The sequence below is a fragment of the Carcharodon carcharias genome, chromosome 2 (assembly GCF_017639515.1).
Source record: "Carcharodon carcharias isolate sCarCar2 chromosome 2, sCarCar2.pri, whole genome shotgun sequence".
Taxonomy (NCBI): Eukaryota; Metazoa; Chordata; class Chondrichthyes; order Lamniformes; family Lamnidae; genus Carcharodon; species Carcharodon carcharias.
Genome location: NC_054468.1, coordinates 127,795,415 through 127,822,843, shown reverse-complemented (window position 1 = coordinate 127,822,843; position 27,429 = coordinate 127,795,415). Strand labels below are relative to the sequence as shown.

Here is a 27,429-nt window from a genome sequence, read left to right as displayed (position 1 = left end):
AAATGAAAGTTAGCACTGACCAAGTGACAGAAGCAGGAGAAGAGAGGGATGATGGATATAGAAGCGATGAGCTTAGTTCTGGAGGGGCATATGAATTGTGAGTGCAGCTGGAAAAAGGGGAAATTTAGATTAAGAACATGGTAAAGATTAGCAGAAATGTATTCAGGTTATTAATAAAGGTCAACAACAATCTGTATTGATGAAAAGCCTTAATATAATAAAACATCCCAAGATACTTCATAGAGCATTGTAAAACAAAAAACAACACCAAGCCACATGAGGTGATATTAGGGTTGATGGCCAAAGGTTTGGTCAAAGAGGCAGCTTTTAAGGAGTGTCCTAAAGGACAAAAGAGAGGTAGAGCGGTGCAAGGTTTGGGGAGGTAATGCCAGAATATAAGGCTTTGGCAGCTGAAGGCATGGCCACCAATGGTGGACATATTAAAATTAGGACAAAAACAAAAATACCTGGAAAAACTCAGCGGGTCTGACAGCATCTGCGGAGAGGAATACAGTTAACGTTTCGAGTCCTAATGACTCTTCATCAGAACTGAGGAAAAATAGAAAAGAAGTGAAATATAAGCTGGTTTAAGGGGGGGTGGGACAGGTAGAGCTGGATGGAGGGCCAGTGATAGGTGGAGATTGCCAAAAGATGTCATAGACAAAAGGACAACAAGGTGTTGACGGTGGTGATATTAGCTAAGAAATGTGCTAATGGGGACATTAAAGGTAGAAAGCAGGACGAGCAAGGGAGAAATAGCTCTAGTGGGCGTGGGGTGGTGGGGATTGAAATAGGCTAAAAGATAGAGATAAAACAATGGATGGAAATACATTTAAAAATAATGGAAATAGGTGGGAAAAGAAAAATATAAATTATTGGAAAAAGAGGGATTGGAAAATGGGTGGGGATGGAGGCAAGAGTTCATGATCTAAAGTTGTTGAACTCAATATTCAGTCCGGAAGGCTGTAAAGTGCCTAGTTGGAAGATGAGGTGCTGTTCCTCCAGTTTGCGTTGAGCTTCACTGGAACATTGCAGCAGGCCAAGCTCGGACATGTGGGCATGAGCAGGGTGGTGTGTTGAAATGGCAAGCGACAGGGAGGTCTGGGTCATGCTTGCGGACAGACAGAAGGTGTTCTGCAAAGCAGTCACCCAGTCTGTGTTTGGTCTCTCCAATGTAGAGGAAACCGCATCGGGAACAGTGAATGCAGCAGACTAAATTGAGGGAAGTGCAAGTGAAATGCTGCTTCACTTGAAAGGAGTGTTTAGGTCCTTGGACGGTGAGGAGGGGGGAAAGTAAAGAGGCAGGTGTTGCAACTTCTGCGGTTGCATGGGAAAGTGCCATGGGAGGGGGTTGAAGTGTAGGGGGTGATGGAGGAGTGGAGCAGGGTGTCACGGAGGGAACGATTCCTGTGGAATGCCGCAAGGGTGGGTGAAGGGAAGATGTGTTTGGTGGTGGCATCATGCTGGAGTTGCCAGAAAATGATCCTTTGAATGCGGAGGCTGGTGGGGTGATAAGTGAGGACAAGGGGGACCCTATCATGGTTCTGGGAGGGAGAGGAAGGTGTGAGGGCGGATGCATGGGAGATGGGCCAGAGACGGTTGAGGACCCTGTGAGTGGAAAACCTCAGTTAAGGAAGAAGGAAGACATGTCAGAGGAACTGTTTTTGAAAGTGGCATCATCAGCACAGATGCGACAGAGGCAAAGGAACTGAGAGAATGGGATGGAGTCCTTACAGGAAGTGGGGTGTGAGGAGCTGTAGTCAAGGTAGCTGTGGGAGTCGGTAGGCTTATAATGAATATTGGTGGACAGTCTATCACCAGAAATTGAGACGGAGAGGTCAAGGAAAAGAGTCCAAATGAGAAGCCTAGATACATCCTTGGCCCCCTTCTATCTACCGAATGTTTGACAGGCAGTCTGACAATTTAGAAACAGTGGAGGGAGTTGAGAGATTCGGTGGTGAGGTACGCTGATGACGCCCAGCTCTACATATGGAAATTAACACTTTGCTTTCAGATGATGTCACCAAGGGGCAGTATGTAGAAATAGGAGGGGGCCAAGGATAAATCCTTGGGGGGATACCAGAGATAACATGTGGGAATGGCAAGTAAAGTAAGATTACCTGCTGAGGTGAAAATGTACAGCATGCTTATGCAAAAGAAAATTGCATTGATTGAACAAAGTGAGCATTTGCTGTGAAATAAAAAGCTCAACAGTTCATATTTGGCTTTGTCTTACCAAGCATTTTCTCAGCCCGCCTTTAAAGAAATTGAAGTTTACCCACGAAATATATGACAATGCAGTTCAGACCACAAGGCTGTTATTACAGCCCTGAGTTATGTTATCATTTAATTAGTTATATAAATAGTCATTTGGTAGTACAGAATTTGAGTACTGCTTAAAAAAAAGAAACGTCGAAGTTTTTCATCTTGCACTCCTCAGGACACTTCACAAGAATACCAATATAAGGGAGAAAACAACAATTTATACTGTATGAGAAGAGAGTGCTGATTTGTAGCAAGTGGACTCTGATTGGTAGAGGCATTGCCATGGAAAATGCACCAATGATGGCGACTTGCAGCTAACTGCCAAGCATTGTTTGAAACTTAAACCAGGCAGCTTGACCCTGATTAATCAAGGCATTGCCGAGGAGTGAGTCAGCGAATGGCTGTCACTCATTTGCAATCTCTGTCTCTAAGCGACCCACATTTTGTTAATATCTTTTTTACATACTAACAAAAGCTCTGTCAATCTGCTTTTACATTTCTTACTAGTTTACTCTTATTCTATTTCCTGCCTCTGTCAACGTCTTGGTCATCCTTTGTTGAGTTTTAAAACCTTCCCAATCATCAGGCTTACTATTTTTTGGCAACACTGTAAACCTTTTCTTTTAATCTATAGTATCTACAGCTTCTCTAGTTTAGATCACTTTTTATTCCTCAAGCAGATGGACATTGAGGATTAAATTATCTTTTTAAATGTTTGCTCTTGCTAATCTATCATCATATTTTAAAATCTAATCTCCTAACCTATTTTAGGAATCTCACCCTCATACTTCCGTAATTAGCCTCATTTACATTTAAGCTGCTAGTTTTGAACTTAACCACATCACTCTTAAATTTAACATGAAATTCTATCACGCTATAATGTCTCCCCACAGGGTATTTTATTTCTAATTAACCTTTTCTCATTACACAACATCAAGTCTAAGTTGCATTTCCCCCAACTTAGTCTACTGCATTCATTGCTCCCAATGTGGTCTCCTCTACATTGGAGACACCAAACGTAAACTGGGTGACTGCTTTGCAGAACACCTGCGGTCTGTCCGCAAGAATGACCCAAACCTCCCTGTCGCTTGCCGTTTTAACACTCCACCCTGCTCTCTTGCCCACGTGTCTGTCCTTGGCTTGCTGCATTGTTCCAGTGAAGCCCAACGCAAACTGGAGGAACAGCACTTCATCTTCCGACTGGCACTTTACAGCCTTCCGGACTGAATATTGAATTCAACAACTTTAGATCTTGAACTCCCTCCTCCATCCCCACCCCCTTTCTGTTTCTTCCCCCTTCCTTTTGTTTTTTCCAATAATTTATATAGATTTTTCTTTTCCCACCTATTTCCATTATTTTTAAATCTTTTATGCCCCCCCACCCCTAGAGCTGTACCTTGAGTGCCCTACCATCCATTCTTAATTAGCACATTCGTTTAGATAATATCACCAACTTCAACACCTGTGTTCTTTTGTCTGTGACATCTTTTGATGATCTGCTCCTATCACTGCTTGCTTGACCCTACAACCACACCACCCCCCTCCACTTCTCTCCCCCTACCTTAAACCAGCTTATATTTCACCCCTCTCCTTGGATTCACCAAGTTCTGTTGAAGGGTCATGAGGACTCGAAGCGTCAACTCTTTTCTTCTCCTCTGATGCTGCCAGACCTGCTGAGTTTTTCCAGGTAATTCTGTTTTTGTTCAAGTCTAAAAAAGGCTGTTCCTTTGTTGATATTTCAGAGCGATTTGGGTGTCCTTGAGCAAGTACAAGCAGCAATTAGGAAGGCAAATTGTATTTTAACATTCATTATAAGGGGGTTGAAGTATAAGAGTAAGGAGGTCTTGCTGCAATTATATAGGAGTTTGGTAAGCCCACACCTGAACTGGTGCGTAATTTTGACCTCCTTACCTAGATGATTTTGAGAGGATGCAACAAAGATCCACCAGATTAATATTAATTGGATTTAAGACCAATTTTGTGATTGGTTCAAAAGAAACATTTAATTTAGATTAAAGTTTTAGAAAACAATTCCAACATTTGTGTGCCACTGCAACAATCTACTCAGCTTTCACAGTATTGACAGACCTACACTTATGTCAGCTATAGGTATAAAAATACATTTACGTAGCACCTTTCACAAACTCAAGATATCCCAAAACTCTTTGCTGCCAATATGCAGTACTTTTAAAGTATAAGCAGTTGTGTGTAGTAGTCAATTTGTCCTCAGCAAGGACCCACAAACAACTGTGAGAGGACCAAATAGCCTGTTTTATTGGTGATGCTTGAATGAGGCATGAACGTTGGCAAGAACACAAGGAGGATTAGAATTATTCCTTTGAACGTTCAGTTCCAGGAGAGGGGGTGCGCAAAGCCCCAGTGAGATCCCATCTGAAAACTGACAATGCAGCACTCCCTCAGCAATGCACGAGAGTGCCAGCCTGGGTTTATGGACCCCACTACCTTGCTATTGCCTCAACTGAGAGGCGCTGCCAAGCTGGAACAGGTGAGTATCCACGCATGCGCAGGGGGTAGGAGGTGACATGTTCTGGCGGCTCCGATTACCACGGATTCTTGGGTAAGTGCGCACACAGCCTTTCCCCGCCCCCATGTAGGTTCTTCCGGGGTGATCAAACGGCACTTTTCCTCCTTCACGCACCTCTGTGGGTGAACTCGTCCTCACTTCCCCGTCCCGAAGCCTCTCTCACACACTCTCCTTCCCCGCACGCGCACCTACCGTTGGCACCCCCGAACCCGCGCCTGCGCCACGCGGCCAATCACATTTGGCGTGGTGGCGTCACTTCCTCTTTCGGCCTCCTCCCCTGCTCTTCTGGACACTACGCGACAAGATGGCGGCGAGGCCGAGGATGATGCCAGGGGCGGAGGTACCAGACTCACTTTCGGCAAAGTACACCGGGTCTGTAGTTAAAAAGTCCTAACTACATGCGCGCCGCCGATTCCGTCCCTCTGTCCCTCCCCGGCCGGGTCCTTCCAGTCAGTGCTGGTGGAGAATCAGAAAGCAGGGCTGTAAAACTACATTTAAACAAATAACGTTCAAAGTCAATTAAAAAAAATCAAAGTTTACAGAGTTCACATTCACCCCTCCTCCCCCACCCCAAGGAGAACTCTGCGCCCGGCTTCTTCCAATGTTGGTGCAGTCGTATTTCCTTCACTTTGCGCAAGAAAGAGGCGTCATTAGGATTTCTATTCAATTTCAGTACTTCCGTATCTCTAGAGAGTCTGGCGAGTGAGGAGATGAAAAGAGGAGAAATCCTCCGGCGTACTGCACCTTTAATTTTAAAGACTGTGTAGGGCACAGGTTTGTGCTCTATTAAACAGTTTTTAAAAATTATTTTCCCCTGCAGCACTAAGGTAACCATGTGCAAAAAAGCTTAAACCAAATTATTTAAGATATTCGAAATGTCATGGACTTTATACTGTCGAGGAGGAGGTGGAGCAAAATAGATGGTCAGGGATAGGTGGGAGCTCAGGAGAGATTGATAAAGAGGTCACACATACAAGATAAAATATTGTTTTTGGTAGTGTTAAAGACTAAAGAAAGTGCTGATGGTGGCATTTTCCTTAATTGAGGGCTCCCCTCCACTTTGGTTGACAGGGCCCACAATCTTATCAGACCCATCTCCCGCACCTCTGCCCTCTCCCTTTCCCCTCCCTCTCAGAACCTTGATAGGGTCCCCCTTGTCCTCACTTTTTGCCCCACCAGCCTCTGCATTCAAAGAATCATCCATCGCCATTTCTGCCAACTCCAGCATGATGCAATGACAGCTTCCCCTCAGAGAAAAACAAAATGCTATAAAAACTCAGCAGGTTTGACAGCAGCTCTGAAGAAGGGTCATAGAGACGCAAAATGTTAACTCTGTTTTTCTCTCCACAGATGCTGTCAGACCTGTTGTTTTTCCAGCATTTTCTGTTTTTCTTTCACATTTCCAGCATCCACAGTATTTTGCTTTTAGCTTACATCTTCCTCTCACCCGTCCTGTCAGCATTCCATAGAGACCATTCCCTCCTTGATATCCTGGTCCAGTCATCCATCACCTCCAACTCCTCATCCCCTTCCTACAGCACCTTGCCATGTGGTGGCGTCGTGATAATGTCGCTGGACTAGTAATGCAGAGGCCCAGGCTAATGCTCTAGGGACATGGGTTCAGATCTCACTATGGCAGCTGGTGGAATTTGAATTCAGTTAATAAATCTGGAATATAAAAAACTAGCCTCAGTATTGATGACCATGAAACTATTATCAATCAATTGTTGTAAAAACTCATCTGGTTCACTAATGTCTTTTAGGGAAGGAAATCTGCCATCTTTACCTGGTCTGGCCTACATGTGATTCCAAACCCATAGCAATGTGGTTGACTCTTTACTGCCCTCTGAAATGGCCTAGCAAGCCACTTAGTTCAAGGGCAGTTAGAGATGGGCAACAAACGTTCACCTGCCAGCAATGCCCATGTCCCATGAAATAATAAAGAAAACGAAATCCCCAGAAGATGCAAACTTGTCCCTTTACCTTCTCACCGTGCAAGGCCCCAGACACTCCTTTCGGATGAAGCAGCGCTTCACTTGCATCTCCTTCAATTTGGTCTACTGTATTCGCTGCTCCCAATGCGGTCTCCTGTACATTCGGGAGACTAAACGCAGACTGGATCACTTTGCGGAACACCTTCACTTTTCTGGCAGGCACGACCTAGACCTTCCTGTCACTTGTCATTTCAACACACCATCTCGCTTTCATGCCTACATGTCCGTCCTTGGCCTGATACAATGTTCCAGTGAAACCCAATGCAAACTGGAGAAACAACACATCATCTTCTGATTAGGCACTTTACAGCCTTCCAGACTTAACATTGAGTTCAACAACTTCAGACCATAAATTCTCCTCCATCTTAACCCCTATTTTAATCCAATTTTTTATTTTTATTTATTCATTTATGTTTACTTTTTTAATCCTTTTTTCTCCTTTCCCCCAAGCCATCTTTCACTTGTTTCTATGTTGTGCTTTCACAAAGCGCTGACCTTTGTCTTATCTTACCTTTATGCCACTATCAGCACTTTTAGTCTTTAACACTACCATTAACACTCCCTTCGTCTTGTGCCCATGACATCTTTGTCAATTCCTCCTGAGCTCCCACCTATCCCTGACCACCTATTTTGCTCCACCTGCTCCACCCCCTCTTAAACAATATAAAACCCTTTCTATTCTTTAGCTCTGAAAAAGAATCAAACAGACTCGAAACGTTAACTCTGTTTGTCCTTCCACAGATGCTGCCAGACCTGCTGAGGTTTTCCAGCATTTTCTGTTTTTATTTCAGATTTCCAGCCTCTGCAGTATTATACTTTTACTTAGATACACCCCTGGTAGAATTTGTTTCTCCTGCTTGCCCAGACTAGACCACTGTGTGAAGAAAAGGACTTTCATTAATGTAGTGCCTTTCATGACTTCAGGATGCTCCAAAATGCATACAGTCTATTAATTTATTTCATGCAGTAGGTAGTAGTACCACACAGAGGACATCTTCCATTGTGTCATGTAGCACTATCACTGTGCTGAATGGGATATATTAAGACGAGATGCAGCATTTCAAAGCAGGATATCCATGAGATGCTGTGGGCCATCAGCAGTAGCAAAATTATATACAACTCCATTTATAGCTTCATAGGCTGGTATATCCCTAATTCCTCTTTTGCAATCAATCCAGGTGACCAATTCTAGTTCAAGGAGGAGTGTAGAAGAACATGGACATGTGTAGAGAGCAACTCCAGATATACTTGAAAATATCCCAAACTAGTGAAACTACAACAGCATTACATGCATATTAAACTGTGACGGCAACCTGCCACAGACAGCTAAATGATTACATAACCAATGGGCTAGATCAAACTCTGTAGTTCTGCCTGAAGTCTAGTTTAAAAATTTTGACATGTGAAGGAGAGGCATCAACATAGCCATCCTCCATGATGATAGAACTTGAGTGCAAAAATGAGGCTGGAATATTTGCAACCATCTTCCGTCAGTATTGCTGTATGGATGAACCATTTCTGCCTTCTCCTGATGTCCTCACTGTGACAGATGCCAGTCTTCAGTTCAATCCATGTGACATCAGAATCAGCTGTGCAATGGATAGAGTAAAGACCATGGGCTTAACAAGATTCTAGCTGTAGTGCTGAAGAACTAGCCATACCCCTAGCTAAGCTGTTCAAGTACAGCTATAACACTAACATCTATCTAGCAATGTGGGTGCCCTGTTGCAAGAAGCAAGACAAATCAAATAAGGCCAAATTTTCACCTCATTAGCAATGGTACCTTCTCACTAAAAGACTGATTGCTGATGTTCAGTTTACATTCCACCTGGACTACTCACTCCAGGCCTCATTACAACCTTTATCCTAATATGGTTTGTGTCTGGTTCACACCCTATTATTTCACCTAACATCAAGGCAGCATTTGACCAAGTGTGGTACCAAGGAGCTTTACTAAAACTCAAGTTAATGGTGATCATGGGAAAACTCTCCAGTGGCTGGATTTATACCTAGCACAAAGGAAAATAGTTGTGGTCATGGGAAACCAATCATCTGAACCTCGGGACATCTCTGCAGGAGTTGCTCAAGGCTGCATCCTTCACCTGTTTCAACAATGACATTCCCTCCATCCTAAGGCTAGTAGTGAGGCTGTTTTCTGATGATTGCACAATGTTCAGCTACATTCACAATTCCTCCACGAATGAAACAGGCCAATCCTGTAATCAGCAAGACCTGGGCAACATCCAGGGTTGGGTTGATAAAGTGGCAAGTAATATTCATGTCATACCAGTGCTAGTCAATGGCCATCTTCAATAACAGAGCCAAAATACCTCCCTTCAGAGGCATTACTATTGCTGAGGGTATGAGAACACTATCACCTCAAAGCCTCACCCCCCATCTTTACTTGAACTATTAGGTTTCCTTTCAACTCCAAAGTATTATACTTGGGTTAAATGATTTTCAGAGTTGAAGGTGCACTGATGTTGAATTAGAAAATAAATTCTATTTAACCCAATATCCTTATTGAAAATTAAACGTACCATGAGAATCCCTGTTATTCAATATCGCTAGACTAACAATATTAGTACTAAAAATCTATAACACTATGATGAAGGATTTTCTCTAAAGTGGGGTGGGGGGGGTAACATTTGCTAGGGAGGGAGAATAGCCAATACTTGGGTACTATATTTTTATAATACAGGAAGGTGTTTCATTGCAAATTGTGTTATGTGTTCGTGAAATGAATGAATGAAAGATTTCTTGAACACTTCCAGGAGTATTGCAATAATGCACTACTGGATAAGATGGAGCTTTAACATTGTTTAAAAGAGCGATATAGGGAACAAATTTTATGGAGGTGATGGGAATCTCAGTCACTGGCTGGAGAGCAGGCGAGGGACCCATGTTGCCGCCTTTGGGGAAGGCCGACCGAATTATGAGCCTATCAGGCAACTAAGAGGCCACCAGCAGGCCTTCCCTGGGATCAGGATTCCAGGGGTGGCAAGTCCTGCTCACCCAGAGTTGCCGGCAAATCAGAGGCCGGCAGCTCTTTTGCTGAGCAGTGCCAATGGGAGAAGCGATTGCTGCTGTTGGAATGATATGCACCGGAGGCCTAGGATCACAGTGCGACCCAGGCCAGAGTTAAATGATGGTGGGAGTGGTTTCATGGAGCGGGAGGGGCTTGCTCTCAGCATGCCCCCCAACCCCTCTTTGATGCTGGATCCCTCGATCAGACACAGTACCTTTGAACAAGGAACCTTCTCGGGAAACCTCAAGCAACACACACAGGTTTGCATGTCGCGCTTTCTATGTGTGGCGACAGGCCTGCTCGCTGCTGGGTTAATACCAGAGGCAGCAGGAAGAGGCCCTTAATTGGGTATTAAATTCCTCCTTCAGTTCCTCAGTTGGTGGTGAGGTGGGAAGGCCGTCTGTGGGCCTTCCACCACGGATTTCACCAGGGTGGAGGCAGGAATACGACGGGGTCCCCACCCGCCACCATCTCACCCGATTGTGTGCTCCCCGCCCCTCACCAAACTCGCCCATGGTGTTTTTTTATAAACTGTTCAGGTGTGATATTATTTCTGTAATTGAAATTTGCAGGAGAAATCATGAGATTTTAAATGTATAAACGTTTGTCTGTACAGAACCCTGGCAGTGAAGCTTACACAGACTCCTGGCCTTCAAACACTCCCAGCCAGAGTCTTCTGCGATTTGTCCCTTTTTATACAATAATTCAGATACAATGCTAACTGTTAGTATTCACTCAAGGTTGCTAGAGCTTGCATTAGCCTATAGAAGATCTGTAACTTCCCCACTGATACCAGTGTTAAATCAGTAGACATGGTCTCTATCATAGTTTTGTCTAATCATACTCTATTACTTCACTTAACATGCTTTTATTTGTAAAAACCTAAGGTTGATGATTGTACAACATTCCATTGTTCATTCCTACTTTTGTGTCTACTGTTTCCTTTCACTCTCATCTTTAGGACAGTTATAATGGGAAACTCAAAAATGATTCTGTTTTGTACGACATGATTCTTGAGATTAGAGGTCAGGCTATAGGTGGTTGGGAATATACTCTTGAGGTTCCTTTAGCTCAGAAAACCTTGAAATAGTAGTTGCTGGGGACCCGGGTTTGAATCCCACCGTGGCAGATGGTGAAATTTGATTCCAATAAAAATCTGGAATTAAAAGTCTAATAATGATCATGAAACCATTGTCAATTATCGTTAAAACCCATTGGGTTCAGTAATGTCCTTTAGGGAAAGAAATCTGCTGTCCTTACCTGGTCCGGCCTACATGTGACTCCAGACCCACAGCAATGTGATTGACTCTTAACTGCCCCCTGAACAAGGGTAATTAGGGCTGGGCAATAAATGCTGGCCTCGCCGGCGACACTACATCCTATGAACAAATTAAAAAAATACTGAATGCTGATACGATTCTTAAATTATTAAAAAATAAATTGCAATTTTTTTGCCACCTCATTAAAATTGCAAACATTGATTTTGCTGCCAACTACATTAAGGCAACTTGCTCCTTAAAGATAGTCTGAAGAAAGAAAAAGAATAAAGGGAGGGAAACAATCATTTTTGAAGGAAACATTTGCAGGTGGAATTCTTGGAAAGCGTTCACCATAATAAGGTGGTAGTGCTGACCTGGCTTTCTGCGTTTAATTACCGAGAAAATGGATGACCTTTCAGTTGTTTTACTCTCTGGGGTTATGTTCCCACACTAGATCCAACCACTTGTCTTCAGTAAAATGGAGTTTAGTCAGCATATTGCATCCTGTCATTTTCCAGACAGGCCATGTTACAAATGCAATTGTTTACTAGCAACCCTTTCCCAAGGCTGTAGTTTGAATAATTACTTTTTTAGGATTGATGCAAAGAGGACAAAAAAATTGGCACGTTTTTCGCAATCTCTTAACATCTTGAAACCTCAGAGCCATTTCAGAAATGCATTGCCATCATTTTCCAAAGACACCTCTGCATCAAGGCTATAATTTCCACCCATTGACTATGTGGAAATGTAGTATTTAGTCTTTTACTCTTGAATTTTTACATGTCTTATTGGTGTTATGTTAATTATGAAAGTTCAAAAATTGTAAGCTTTGGAAACCAATGATTTCATAAGGGTCCTTGTGTTTGAAAGATGCAACATTATTATGAGAAATAGGAATGAAATTTGCGTTATTGCTTCTGAATTAAAATATTTTCCTTGGGTTATATGTGTGTACTGTGCTAATTTAGCACCAGTTACTAGGAAATGTATCCAACCAAAGAGAGTAACTCCACAACAACAATATCAACTTGTATTTATGTAGTGCCCAATGTAGGAAAATGTCCCAAGGTGCTTCACAAGGAGTGTTGTGGAACAACATTTTACACTACACCGCATGAAGAGATACTAGGGCAAAGGACTTGATCAAATACATAAGTTTTAAGGAACATCTCAAAAAAGGAAAGAGCAGTACAGATGTTAAGGGAGGGAATTCCACAGTGTTAGGAGCTTGGCACTGAAAGTACAGACACCAATGGTGGAGCACTTAAAATCGGGGATGCTTAAGAGGCCAGAATTGGAGGAGTACAGATATCTTGGAGGGTTCTAGGACTTAAGGATATTGCACAGATAGGGGAAAAGTCATGGAGTAATTTGTCATCAAGAATGAGAATTTTAAAATCCAGGTGTTTGTTAACTGGGAGCCAATGTAGGTCAGCAAGATTAGGGATGATAAGTGAACAGGACTTGGTGCAAGTTAGAACCTGGGCAGCAGAATTTTGAATGACCTCAAGTTTATGGAAGGTAGAAAGAGGGAGGCCAGCCAAGAGTGCACTGGAATCGTCCAGTCTAGAGGTAACAAAATCTCCAGCACAGATTTTGTTGTCAATATGCAGAATAGAATGCTCAAGCTAATTAACTCAGTCCGATCTTGCTTTTTAAGTGAAATATTTGCAAGGTTTTACAGCTATTAAAGTTAGTCCTTTATTGACGTTCTCAGAGATGTCTTAAAAATTCATGTAATGAATTCTAGTCAAAGCACAGTAATTGTTAGGTAGGCACACAAATATCTTGCAACACCGGTGAGATGCAGAAACAATTAATCAATTTTTCATGGTGTTGTTTGAGAGAGAAATGTTTACCAGGGTACTGAGAGAAGCCCATGTTATTCCAATAGTGCCATGGGATCATTTGTATCTAACCGAATTGGGGTCTTAGTTTAGCCTCTCCTATCAAAGATGGCACCACCAACAATGCAACACTTCCTCAGTTCCACACTAATGTGTCAACCTTGCCCATATTCAAATAAAAGCAAAAAACTGCCAGACCTGCTGAATTTTTCCAGGTATTTTTATTTTTGTTTTGCCTATTTTCAAATTCTGCAGTGGGGAAAGCTAACTCTGAGGCAAGAATAACACCATCTGAGAGCACTTGGCATTCCAATATGAGCAGGTTTAATTGACCATTTCACTCAGCTGTCTGATAATTATATCTTTTCAGGCCCATAGCCTGAAACATTTATCAGCAATGTGCTCAGGCTGTTGCCCTGGAATTCAGATGAATGTCAGATCACTAGCAACAATCGTGCATCTACAATTGCTGAAAGGAATGCTTGAATTTATGCAACACCTCTGACGTCCCAAAGTGCTTTATAGTGAATTATGAACTTTTTGAAGTGTAGTCACTTTGTGGGAAAAGCAGTCAATTTGTGTTCAGCAAGGTCCCACAAAATAATGTGATTATGGCCAGATAATCTGTTTTAGTCATGTTGGTTGACCAGGTCTCCCCTGATCTTTGAATAGTGTAGTGGGAACTTTTCCTTCCACCTGAGAGGGCAGATAGGGCAGTTTGATGTTTCGTTCAAAAAGTTGCTCTGCCTCACATGTCTACGTCACCATTTCCCACACCAGTCATCCTGTGGCCTCTCTCTGATTGGGTTCCCTGTTGTTGCTGAATCGGGCAATTTTGTGAAATTGGTCTAATTCATTTTACGAAGAGACCGCACAAAGAGAAAAGTTTTACCCTTTCACTCAGGTTTTAACTTGAACACAGGTCCATTGGATAGTAAACAGAAATTTGCAAAATCAAAATTTGTTCAGCGCTATCATTTTTGCAATCTCACGCCATCCTTACCTTGCACAACATAGGTATTCCCTGTTGAACAGCAGCATGGTTCAGTTGGATGGTGGTATGAAATATTGATTCTACCCCTTGTCTGCCTTTCCAAAGTCCACTACATTTGTACGATATGAAAGACTTATACTAGCTTCTTGCATTCTGTGGCTCTGTATCTCTGCTGACATACATTTTTCTTTGTAGGTCATTTGCCTACTTCACTGTTAAAGACAGACTGCCACAGATACTGACTAAGGCTATTGATACAGTGCATCGGAATATGGATACATTTTTTGAGCAACATGGACAGGTGAGTTGGAATTGGCAATTAAGGAGCTTGAAATGTAATTTCACCAACTTGTTCAAAGGTTATGAGGATACAGAGAAGCTTTACCAGAATGGAAGCAAGACTATGAGACTTCTGTTAAGTGCAGAGACTAGAAAAGCTGAGATTATTCTCCTTCTAGCAGAGAGAGGTGGAAACAGGACTGAGAAGGTTGAGAGGAGCTTTAATAGAGCAGTTCAAAACTATGAGGGACTTTTATAGATTAGATAGGAGGAAACTTTCTAATAGCAGGCAGATCAGTAACCAGAGGACGTATTTTTAAGATAATTTGTGGGAAACCCAGCAGGGAGCTTAACTATTTTTATGCACTGTACAATTTGTTATGAATGCATATTTTGTGCAGTAACCTTTCAAGTATATGTCCAGTTCCCTTTTGGAAGGGAATTTCCTTTTTGCTTCCATCACCTAAAGCAAAAGGGAAATTGCCTTTCAAAAGGGAATTGGATATATACTTAAAAGTTACTACACAAAATATGCATCCATGGAGTAGGGAGTAATGTATTAGCATAGTTAGAGGATTGGTTAATGAACAGGAAGCAGAGAATAGGGATAAGTGGGTCATTCTGGGTTTGGCAAGCTGTAACTAATGGAGCGCCACAAGGATCATTGCTGGGGCCTCAACTATTTACAATCTATATCATTGACTTGGATGAAGGGACCGAATGTATGGTAGCTAAATTTGCTGATGATACAGAAATAGGTAGAAAAGTACATTGTCAAGAGGACATAAAGAATCGACAAAGGAATATATTTAGTATTGCTGAAAAAAAGAAACATGCTGTCAAAGTTTTTCATCTTGTACTCATTACGACAGTTCGCAAGAATACCAATAGTAAAGTGAACAACAATTTATACTGCATGAGAAGAGCGCTGATTGGTTGCCAGTTGGACTCTGATTGGTAGAGACGTTGCCATAGGGAATGCACCAGGAATCGGTTAATTTCAAATTCAAACCTGGCAGATCAACTCTGATTGATCAAGACATTGCCATAGGGAATGGACCAGGGAATGGCTGTTCCCCAAGCTTTTGTTTATTTGAAAAAGAAATTTGCTAAGAATTATACTGAAAACCAATTTTGGCTCGCATTATAGCTCACTTATGTATGCCAGAAGCTACATATATTCATACACAAGGCCCTGTCCTTTGCAGGCAGAAGGAGCATGTCCATGCATTGTGCCTTTTTCAACTAAACAAAAGCTTGGACAGCCATTCCCTAGCTTATTCCCCATGACAATGCCTTGACCACTGAGTCGATCTACCTGGTTTGAATTTGAACAAAAGATTGGCAGTTAACTGTTTCCTGGTGCATTTTCCATGGCGATGCCTCTACCATTAAGAGTCCACTTGCCAACCAATCAGCACTCTCTTCTCATGCAGTATAAATTGTTCCCTTTAATTTTGGTATTCTTGCGAACTGTCTTGATGAGTGCAAGATGAAAAGCTTCGAAGGCATGTCTTTTTTCAGCAATACTCAAGTTCTGTACTACCAACTGACAATTTGTATATAGATAGGTGAGTGGGCAAAAATTTGGCAGATGGAGTATAATGTGGGAAAATGAACTTGTCCATTTTGGCAGGAAGAACAAAAAAGGAGTATATTATTTAAATGGAGCGAGAATGCTGAGCTCTATGGTAGAGAGGGACCTGGGTGTCCTGGTACATGAATTACAAAAAGTTAGTATGTAGGTACAGCAAATGATTAGAAAGGCAAAAGGAATGTTGGTGTTTATTGCAAGGGGAATCAAGTGTGAAATAGATCAGTGTTGCTACAGCTGTACAGGGCCTTGATGAGACTGCATCTGGCGTACTGTGTATTGTTTTGGTTTCCTTACTTAAGAAAGGATAAAATTGCATTAGAAGCAGTTCAGGGAAGGTTTACTCAACTAATTCCTGGGACAAAGGGGTTAGCTTATGAGAAAAAGTTGAGCAGGCTTGGCCTATATCCATTGGAGTTTAGAAGTATCAGAGGCGATCTTATCGAAACATATAAGATCCTGAGGAACTTGACAGGATGGATGCTGAAATGACATTTCTCTTTGTGAGGGAGTCTAGAACTAGGGACACAGCTTAAAAATTAGGGGGTTCCCATTTGATACTGAGATGAGGAGAATCTTTTTTTCTCAGAGGGTGGAATTTTCTTCCACGGAGAGCAGTAAAGACTGGGTCATTGAATATACTGAAGGCTGAGATAAATAGATTTTTGATAACAAGGTAGTCAAGGGCACTCAGGTAGGTGGAGTTAAAACCACAATCAGATCAGCCATGATCTTATTGAATGGTGCAGCAGACTTGAGGGGCTAAATGGCCTACTTCTAATTCTTGTGTTCTTTTGAGAAATTTGCAGTGCTGTGGGAAATGAGCAGCGGATTGGGACTAATTGGATGATACTTTCAAAGAGTTGGTGCAGCTCCTTCTGTGCTGTACAATTCTATGGTGACCTTTGAGATTGCAAAGTTTTCAGATGATCCAGCTAAATTTTATGAACTTTGAGAGTGCAAGTTGGTAATCTGCTGCATGGTATTGAATCAAACCCTTTAAGTAACCAATAAGTAAAACAAGTGTAAATTTTAATATTAAAATATATACATAGTTCTCGATATAGTAAGTCCACAGTATGACTCCTTTTCTGATGAAGACCTTAATTTGCTATTCTAAATGCTGATTTTTTTAAAAATTGCTGTTCTGCAAAGAATTGAGGGATCAAAGCTTTGGGTTGATTGGCAGATTCTATTGTTTGGAAATTAGTGGGGTGTGGTTGGGCTTCTTATACCCAACAAAGTCCTACAAAGATCAAAATGAGATTACATAAGAATCTACAACGCATCAACAAGCTGTTCAGTCCACCTTGGTGTTTATCTTCCACATTAACCTAATTACCTCTTCCACTCTAACCCCATAACAATTTTTATTCCCATTCTTCCTCGTGTATGTATCAACCCTCTCCTTTAATGCATGAATTCTATTTGCTTCAATCACTTCATGTGGCAGTGGCTGCACATTCTCACATTCTGTAAAGAGATGAATGACAAACTGTCTGTTTTGGTTCAGAAACGAATTGATCGCAATTTAGGACACAAAGGATAAACAGTTCTTTCTCTGTTTGGCGAAATGTGACAAGTGGTCACAGGGATGATCAGGGATCTGTAATGGTGCCTCAGTATTTCAGCGGTGAAGGAATGAGTCAGATGAAGCAATAGGGAGTTGTATATCCAAATTTGTAAGTGACACTAAGTTAAGAGACACATTGGGCTGAATTTTGCCGTCGGTGAGCAGGGGGCGGGGCCCGCTCACCGATGCACAAAATGACGCGGGATGACATTGGGGGTTCCCCCGACGTCATCCCACCTCATTTAAATCTTCCGGAAAGCGGGGGCACAGCGAAATCAGCTGCGCACCCGCCGACCTATCAATGGCCAATTGAGGCCATTGACTGGATAATTAAAACAATTAAAGGACCTGCCCGTCCAACCTTAAGGTTGCAGGGCAGGCCAGGAGCCCCAGCGGGCTTCTGAAAAAACATGAAACCTCATCCACCGGCCGTAGGGTTTAAAAAACTTTAATAAAGTTTTAATGAAATTTATTAACATGTGCCATCTTGTGTGACATTGTCACATGAGGGGGACGTGTTAAGGATTTTTTTATTTTTCTATTTTTAATGTTTGTATAACTTTCAGCGATCTCCCTGAGGTAGCACTTAGCCTCAGGGGGATGTGCGCATGTGCGAAAGAGTGCACTCTCGCATTTGGGGAATCCCCCCCGTCTGCACAGGAAGCGCATAGCACTTCCCGCCGGGCGTCAAGCTGGGCGGGCCTTAATTGGCCCGCACACTTAAAATGGCGGCGGGGCCTGCTTCTCCGGCGGGGATCGGCTCCCTGCCTGCCGGAGATGGGGTCGGGCCCACCCGGTAAGCAGAAAATTCTGCCCATTAAGTTGTGTGGTTGGGAGGAGCAAGTAACAAACAGACAAACTAAGTGGGTAGGAAAAGCTATGGCAAAAGGGAAGTGGTAGTGTTAGATTATCCACTTTGATCTGAAAAAAACCAAATTGGAATATTTTCTTAATGATGATGGACTAGGATTAATAAAGGAATGAGGGGATTTAGGTGTCCATGTACACAACTAGCTAAAACAAGTGCACAGGTACAAAAAGTAATCAGAAAAGTCTAATAAAATGTTGAGACTGGAATTTGAAACTGAGGAAGTGATACTCAGTTGTATAGAACCATGGTCAGATGGCATCTGGAGTACTACATTCAGTTTTGGGCACCAAGCTTCAGGAAATGTATAAAAGCAAAAAACTGCGGTTGCTGGAAATCCAAAACAAAAATAAAAATACCTGGAAAAACTCAGCAGGTCTGGCAGCAACTGCGGAGAGGAACACAGTTAATGTTTTGAGTCCGTATGACTCTTCAACAGAACTAAGTAAAAATAGAAATAGAAAAGGGGTGAAATATAAGCTGGTTTAAGGAGGGGTGGGACAGGTAGAGCTGGATAGAGGGTCAGTGATAGGTGGAGATATCCAAAAGATGTCATAGACAAAAGGACAAAGAGGTGTTGAAGGTGGTGATATTATCTAAGGAATGTGCTTTTAAGTGACATTAAGGGTAGAACGTAGGTCAAGCAAGGTACAGATAGCCCTAGTGGGGCTGGGGTGGGGGGAAGGGATCAAAATAGGCTAAAAGGTAGAGATAAAACAATGAATGGAAATACATTTAAAAATAATGGAAATAGGTGGGAAAAGAAAAATCTATATAAATTATTACCTGTCTCTTTATGAGGTATGTGGAACATTCCTTGTTCCAGTCCTACTCCGGCCCCCTCCCATAACTCTTTCCCCGGTACATCGGTGATTGCTTTGGTGCTGTTTCATGCTCTCGTCTGGACCTGGAAAAATTTATTAATTTTGCTTCCAATTTCCACCCCTCCATCATTTTCACATGGTCCATCTCTGACACTTCCCTTCCCTTCCTTGACCTCACTGTCTCAATTTCTGGTGATAGACTGACCACCAATATCCATTACAAGCCTACCAACTCCCACAGCTATCTTGACTACAGCTGCTCACACCCTGCTTCCTGTGAGGACTCCATCCCATTCTCTCAGTTCCTTCGCCTCCGTCGCATCTGTTCTGATGATGCCACTTTCAAAATCAGTTCCTCTGACATGTCTTCCATCTTTCTTAACCGAGGTTTTCCACCCACGATGGTTGACAGAGCCCTCAACTGTGTCTGGCCCATCTCCCGCACATCCGCTCTCATACCTTCCTCTCCCTCCCAGTACCATGATAAGGTCCCCCTTGTCCTCAATTATCACCCCACCAGCCTTCGCATTCAATGAATCATCCTCCACCATTTCCGCCAACTCCAGCATGATGCCACCACCAAACATATCCTCCCTTCACCCCCCCCCCCCCCCCCCCCCCCCCCCCGCGGTATTCGGCAGGGATCGTTGCCTCCGTGACACCCTGGTCCACTCCTCCATCACCCCCTACACCTCAAACCCCTCCCACGGCACCTTCCCATGCAACCGCAGAAGGGACAACACCTGCCCCTTTACTTCCCCTCTCCTCACCGTCCACGGGCCCAAACACTCCTTTCAAGTGAAGCAGCATTTCACTTGCACGTCCCTCAATTTAGTCTACTGCATTCGTTGCTCCCAATGCGGTTTCCTCTACATTGGAGACACCAAATGCAGACTGGGTGACCGCTTTGCAGAACACCTTCGGTCTGTCCGCAAGCATGACCCACACCTTCCTGTTGCTTGCCATTTCAGCATTCCACCCTGCTCTGATGCCCACATGTCCGTCCTTGGCCTGCTGCAATGTTCCAGTGAAGCTCAACCCAAACTGGAGGAACAGCACCTCATCTTCCGACTATGCACTTTACAGCCTTCCAGACTGAAAATTGAGTTCAACAATTTTAGATCATGAACTCTCTCCTCCATCCCCACCCCCTTTTTTGATGCCCCCCTTTTTAAAAATTTTTTTCCCCAATAATTTATATAGATTTTTCTTTTCCGACCTATTTCCATTATTTTTAAATGTATTTCTATCCATTGTTTTATCTCTACCATTTAGCCTATTTTGATCCCTTCCTCCCCACCCCAGCCCCACGAGGGCTATCTGTACCTTGCTTGTCCTGCTTTCAACCCTTAATGTCACTTATTAGCATATTCCTTAGATAATAGCACCATCTTCAACACCTCTTTGTCCTTTTGTCTATGACATCTTTTGGCTATCTCCACCTATCACTGGCCCTCTATCCAGCTCTACCTGTCCCACTCCCCCTTAAACCAGCTTATATTTCACCTCTTTTCTATTTCTATTTTTACTTAGTTCAGTTGAAGAGTCATACGGACTCGAAACATTAACTGTGCTCCTCTCCGCAGGTGCTGCCAGATCTGCTGAATTTTTCCAGGTATTTTTATTTTTGTTCAGGAAATGTATAATGGCTTTGGAAGGGGTACAGTGCAAATTCACCAGAATGAACACAAGTATTAGGAGCAGCAGTAGGGTATTTGGCCTCTCCAGCCTGCTCTGCCATTCGATAAGGTCATGGTTGATCTGACTGTGGCCGCAACTGCACTTTCTTGTCTGTCCTTCATAACCCTTGACTCCATTATCAATCAAAAATCTATCTAACTCAGCCTTGAATGTATTTGATGACCCGGCCTCCACTGCACTCTGGAGAAGAAAATTCCATGGACCAAGCACCCTCTGTGAGAAAAAAAAAAACTGCCTCATTTCGGTCTTAAATGAGAGACCCCTAATTTTTAAACTGTGTCCCCCAGTTCTAGACTCCCAGAAGGGGAAACATCCTCTCAGCAGCTGCCCTGTCAAGTTCCCTCAGGATCTTACATGTTTCAGTAAGATCACCTCTCATTCTTTTAAATTCCAATAGTTATAGGCCTAACCTGCTCAACCTTTCCTCATAACATCCCTTCATCCCAGGAATCAGTTGAGTGAATCTTCTCTGAACTGCTTCTAATGCAATTTTATCTTTCCTTAAGTATGGAGACCAAACCATGATTCTAAACTGTGCCCAGTACTCCCGATGTGGTCACGTTTTCCCACATAATCCATCTGCCAAATTTTTGCCCACTCACTTAACCTATCTAAATCCCTTTGTAGACTTCCTCTTGACAACTTACTTTCCCACCTATCTCAAAGAATAACATGTTAATTTGTAATGATTTTGTCTGTACGTATCTCAGTTAATACTGTGTATTTTTCTAGGAAGGTGTTGAGGCAGAAAAAAGAGCCATCTCTCTCATGTCTAAGTTACGAAATGAGCTGCAAACTGACAAGCCAGCACTACCTCTTACAGATGGATTACCTGATACTGACCTGTGGAATGAATACCTAGACCAGCAGCAGGCTAGATTGGATACGGGTGAAAGCCCCAGCTGGTTTAAGTCACCCTGGCTGTACATGGAGTGTTACATGTACCGTAGGATTCAGGAATCACTGCAGCTCAAGTGAGTGAAGAAATTTTAAACTTTTAAAAACTTCATTGGTTATAACTTTTCATTGAAATAAATTGTGTCTAGAATATAAACATTGGAAGATAGAAATTGCTTTGTATAGTGTCTTTCCAATACCTTTTTATATTTTTAACAACTTGTTCTGTCACTTCTAAAGATTTGTGTATCTGAAACTAAGCTGCTCTGCTCCTCTACTTCGACACCATGAGTTTGTACATGCTCTTCTTCTTCCCTAAATCTATCACCTTTCGTTTCTATTCATTCAATTTCATCTGCCATTGATCTGCCCAATCAACTAATCTGTCTAAGGCATGCCCTGTTCTCTTACCTATGCAACAGTTTTGTGGCATTTATGAATTCTGATATTGTGTCTCTGTGTTTCCTTAGTTGTGCAGATCTTTGGGATATCCTGAGGATGTAATAAGGTGCCATATAAAAGCAAATTTTTGTCTGTTTGTGAAGCACCTTGGAATGTTTTTCTATGTTAACAGTGTATGTAAATAAATATAAGCTTTTATTTTTGTCTGAACAATCCTACAAGAGACCAGCTAGAACTGATGATGTTAAATACCACGGAATTATTGGACTTCAAACTGTAAAGTCTGTAACTTAATTTAGTTTTCTGTTTTCTGGTTGCAGTCCTCCCATGTGTGATTTTGATGCATTTAATGAAGCTAAGACTCAAAGTTTCTTTGCATCACAGCAGGCTGTCATTGCTATCTGCACCTATTTTTTAGAAATGAAAAAGAAGATAGAATGTTTCAAAGATACTCAACTCAAAACTGAGTTTTTGCTGCTCATGCAGGTAGGTCTTAAATAAATAAATGGTGTACTCATTTATATTTGTGTAGTTACTGCTAAGGTTGAGTGTGGCTGTGAAAAAGTGCTAATATCAGATTGTACAATACAATAATTGTCACATGATTCACTTGGAGCTACTGCCTCTGGTATTGTTGCTCAGTGCCACACAAAAACTATAAGGTTAAGTTTTTTAAGCAATACAAAAGATACTAGAGTATTTTCTTGCTTTCATTCAGTATCCACTAGATGGCTTCAAGGTAAAAGATCCTTGCTAGAATCAACTCTGGGTTTCATTTTAATACACAGTTACTATAAACAAAACCTCACTAACACTTGCAGTACAGCTGCCACAATAAAACAGTCACAAAAAAAGCTAAAAAAAAATGTTGTTCCCTCAGAAGTAGCTGTTCAGGGGACGCTATTATATGAGCATTTGTAAAGTTATGATTAATGTTGTTGCAGATGAACTACAGCAACCACAGGATCTCTAACCTTTGTACACTTGGGGTCATCCATATTGTTTTCTTGAAGTGAAGGGAGCCATTGTAGACCCATCTTTACATTATCATTCATAAAGATTATGAGTATCCATGTACAGCCCTTTGCAGTCATTTCCATGGTGTACAGTAATCTTGTGATTATTAATTTATTATTGATCACTTAGTTAGCAGGGATCAGTCAGACTTCCCCTCCCTCCGTGCTCAAGGAATCTACAGGCAGATCAAAAAAATAAAAAAGTATCAACAGAGTGAAAACAGATGGGATACACTAGGTTGCAGTAAGGAAAATGCTTTACATCAAAAGTTCTGGAACATTTTTAGTTTGTATTTGAAATTTTAAAAATCCACCTTGTATTTCATGAGACAGTTGCAGTCACTCATATCATGAATGCAGACTGGCCCTCAGCCCATTCTTTCTATGGCTGATGTCTCTGGAGCTGAATTTCATACTGTTAGGTAACTCAAAATTTCCACAAAAATGCCAAATCCCAGGTTGTTTAAACAGTTAACAGTGGATAAATTATTTATGCACACCATTGACATCTATCTTTTATAATTTGGGGAACCACATGGAAAATCAGCAAGAGATGCTTTACCCTTTAACTTCCATTTGTTACGATCCTAGCTGATGTTAACACTGGACACGTCAGATCCCAGAATGAAATCTGGCTTGATAAATCCTAACTTTGTTTATATTTTGGAAACCATGGAGGAAAGTAACTGAACAAATTCAGAGGAGTCTGCTGATGAACTTTTAACACAAAGAATAAAACATTTATTAAACAAGAAAAATGAAGTATATTACATCAGACAAAAAGATCAGAAAGATCTCAATATCAACACAAGAATATGATTCAAATCACATTATTCCTTTACCCAGCAATATATTTACAGACATATAAACAAGTGAAGTTTTACTACTATCCTGACACACAGGCTTCTCGCTTGAGACTGGCACAGTTGCAAACGGTGAATTCTTGTGCGTCCACTTGATGCTTTTCACCCAACTTGCATCTTTCCCGAGACCCCCAAAACCGTACTGTAAACTCACTATTGCTTCAGCTGCAGAGCAAACATACGAGTTCCCTAAACTCAGTCTCCCAATAGCCTAGTAGTATTATCAGAGAGCTTAAAATCCTGCCTTCTTTCCCTGATATACACTGAACTCTTCCCTGTCTTTCTCTGTGTCATTTGACCACTGTCACTAGGCAACAGCTCAGTTTTTTCTACTTTGGGTTTTTTCCCCAAAATCACTAAATTTCTAATTCCTTTTTAACTCATCTCTTTAACTTCAGGGGTTGTAAAACCTCATCAAAATGTGTGTGTATATATAAACAAACCCAAAAGACTGATCTTCCAGCTACAGATCCATCCAGACTTCTAGGAATCAAGGCTCATAAATCACCTACATGAAACTGAAACCATTTTACCTTCCTTAACACAAAAATGCACATGTATAAAAATTTAACTTAAAAATTATACATTGTTCATCACACATTAAAGAAGTATTTTCTTAAAAGCAACTGCATGAATAACACATTATTACAAACTGAATTCAAAGCTGTACAGGTAGTCATCAAAATATTGAAAAACTCTGAGGCACTTTGCCTTCATGGCCTGTATCAGTGCATTAAATGGAACCTTGATATTTAATTTGATTTTCCCAATGATTTATTGTATCTTAAGTTGCTGATTCTAACCGATTTTTGGTGTTCTGAATTGGGATTTATTGAACAGTGCAAAACACATCGCTTTGCAAATTCCCCAGGCCCAGAAAATTAAAATAGACAAACAATTAAATAAAAAAAAAATACACAAAAGGACCAATAATTTACTTGGGCTTCAAGAGGAGCTTTTGACCATATGTGACCCACCAAATACGGTTTGAACACCCTTCTATGGAATATTTCAGTTCTTGCGTCACTTAGGAATGATAGGGGAGGAGGCAAAATCTCAACTAGTGATTTTTAAAGATGTCCAAAGTCCAATTATGATATCAATCCTTTTTTCCAAAAGGTTTCGGCTGAGTGGAATATCCATTAGTAATGCTTTTGATTTACAGGTCACTATTTTTGTATTTCTGAGGCGTCATGGCAATAAGTCTGCATTGTTAAAAATTGAACTGTTCTTATTTCTTACTGCAATATTCAAGTTTTGAAAAAAATGGATGTGGATTTTATGTCACATGCTGTCAACAGCTTTTGTTAAGTTACACAATACGAAATCAAGGTTCACTTCAAAGTGAACGTAGTTCACTATTTCATTTCTGTTTGTTCTCATAATCTTCAGAAGGAAGAAGTAATTTTTTAACGTGGAAAATAAGGTTCCTGGAGTCATTCTGGACACTGTGTCAACATTTTAATTTCCTGTGCTGTGAGAAGATATTCTTGATAGCTTATGATGTTTTTTTAAAACCTAGGTTGCACTTTGGGGAAACAGATGTGACCTTTCCATTTCTTCTGGCCAGGACAACTCTCAGAAGTTCAATCCATTAACTTCTCTAGAATCTTTGAAGCCTTCCATCCTGGTAGATGATTCTGAAGTTGTTTGGGAACTCCTCATTAATAATAAGAAAAACAAAACCTCAAAACCAACATGCACCCGAATAGATATTGTCCTTGACAATTCTGGATTTGAGCTGGTGACAGACTTGGTACTAGCAGATTTTCTCATTACTTCTCAACTGGCTGATGTGATACACTTTCATGGCAAAAGCATACCTTGGTTTGTTTCTGATACAACCAAGAAAGATTTTGATTGGACACTAAAGAAGATGCAGGCAGCCAATCAAATGCAGATGTCCAAAAGTGGTGTGATGTGGGCAAAGAATGTGAAACAAGGTATTTGGGTTTATCACAATCACCCTTTCTGGACCCTCCCTCACGAGTTTTGTGACATGCCTCTGGTTGCAGATGATCTGTATGCTGAATTACAGAAGTCAAATTTGATCTTTTTTAAGGGAGACCTGAACTATAGGAAACTAACAGGAGACAGAAAATGGAGCTATACGGTTTCTTTTGACACTGCTCTACGCGGGTTTCAGCCCGCACCACTTTGTAGCTTAAGAACACTGAAAGCTGATATTCAGGTTGGCTTAAAGCCTGGGCAAGGTGAGCAGCTGGCAGTCTCTGATACTGAATGGATGATCAGTGGACGCTATGCCATTATTCAGTTCAGTAACCCCTACCAACAATAACGCTTACAAATCTACCTGCATGGTATATCAGCAAGTCTGGCTGGCTGCTCATGGGGCTGCTATGTAACAGTTGGCATGCTTCTTTATTGTTTACAGAATACATACTGATCTTAAGCAAATTATGGTCTAAGATTCTGATAATTTAATTTTTTGAGATGGGGGGATTGGTTTCAGGAATATTTTTTGAAAATGACAGAATCTGCAGAAAACAAAATGTGTTTGTAGAACTGGAATGCTGCCCTAATGTTGCTAATATAAAATTAACAATGGATCACCTTAATGTCAATTACCAGTTACTCGTGAAGTACATGTTCATTCCTGATTAAAATGGTTGCTGGAGTTGACATATAATGCTTTCAATTCAAGCATTTTTGTGAACACTCAACAGATGCAGTGATGGAAAACGAACAATTATTCAAATAGAATTAGAGTGAAATGTATACCAGCTTCTTTTCTATTTGAACTGCTAAATGACTGCAAAAGATGTATCACCATTTATATCTGTTTTAACATATGACCTTTCAGGACCTTTCAAGAGCACATAACAAGGAGTGTTGTACCAGACTATGGATTAGCTTTAACCTACTGGTGCTGTGAGAAATCAGTATGATCAGATCAGCTGCTCATTTTACACTCTTTTATTTTGCTTTTCATTAAGTTCTATGGAAAGTAAAATCAGGCAGGCAGTGTGTGAAATGGGTGTATGATTTAATCATATAAGTTACCTACCAGATGGGTTGAGGTAAAATTGCTCTGTGACAATGCTTGTGGTAAGCTGAAGGTCTGAGAATCATTTACATCATGGGTTGTGCGAGAAATTATCCAGATAGCTATTTAAACAAGACAGTGGCTTACCCATCACAATAACACAGCAAATTCAATGAAGCAACCTATCATGTGATGGCACAAGGTAAACAGAGACCTTACTGATACTTCAAGATACATGCTCTCACAGATCTAATACCTGTAAAGCTATTTACTGACTAATTGACAAAGCGAGTTGAGGATGGAATTAATTTTTTTCTTCCCCCCTGAGCATTGCAGTAGGATATAAATTGCTGATCTAAAAAAGACTGTGGCAGGCTTGTTAATTTCCTATTCACCCAAAAAATTAATCTATAAAATAATACACACAAAAAACTCCAGTTCTGAAACAATTCTCAATGTAACAATAAGCCCCT

The 27,429-nt window shown here is 41.3% G+C and overlaps 2 protein-coding genes across 12 annotated transcripts in view; one reads left to right on the top strand and one right to left on the bottom strand.

The window, feature by feature from the left end:
• Positions 1–5,371, bottom strand: part of rmnd1 (required for meiotic nuclear division 1 homolog) — a 70,908-nt gene extending 65,537 nt beyond the window's left edge. The window contains exon 1 of one of the 7 annotated variants that reach the window (XM_041211454.1): positions 5,164–5,371. The gene's annotated coding sequence lies outside the window, so the exon portion shown is untranslated. Of the gene's footprint in view, positions 1–3,826; positions 3,871–4,728; positions 4,753–4,830 lie in introns of those variants that run through there. The other 6 variants (XM_041211463.1, XM_041211409.1, XM_041211418.1 and 3 more) reach the window with 6 other exon arrangements.
• On the top strand, positions 5,062–26,592 carry armt1 (acidic residue methyltransferase 1). 5 transcript variants are annotated; one of them, XM_041211360.1, is made up of 5 exons: positions 5,062–5,182; positions 14,128–14,233; positions 21,504–21,745; positions 22,391–22,556; positions 25,472–26,592. In XM_041211360.1, exons 1-5 carry the CDS (start codon positions 5,115–5,117, stop codon positions 26,246–26,248), a joined length of 1,359 nt encoding a protein of 452 aa, XP_041067294.1. In that variant the 5' UTR covers positions 5,062–5,114; the 3' UTR covers positions 26,249–26,592. The 5 variants fall into 5 exon arrangements, with proteins under 5 accessions (XP_041067294.1, XP_041067304.1, XP_041067321.1 ...); XM_041211370.1 differs by having other exon boundaries at positions 5,073–5,150; XM_041211387.1 differs by having other exon boundaries at positions 5,127–5,150; positions 21,595–21,745.
• Positions 26,593–27,429: the final 837 nt, after the last annotated feature.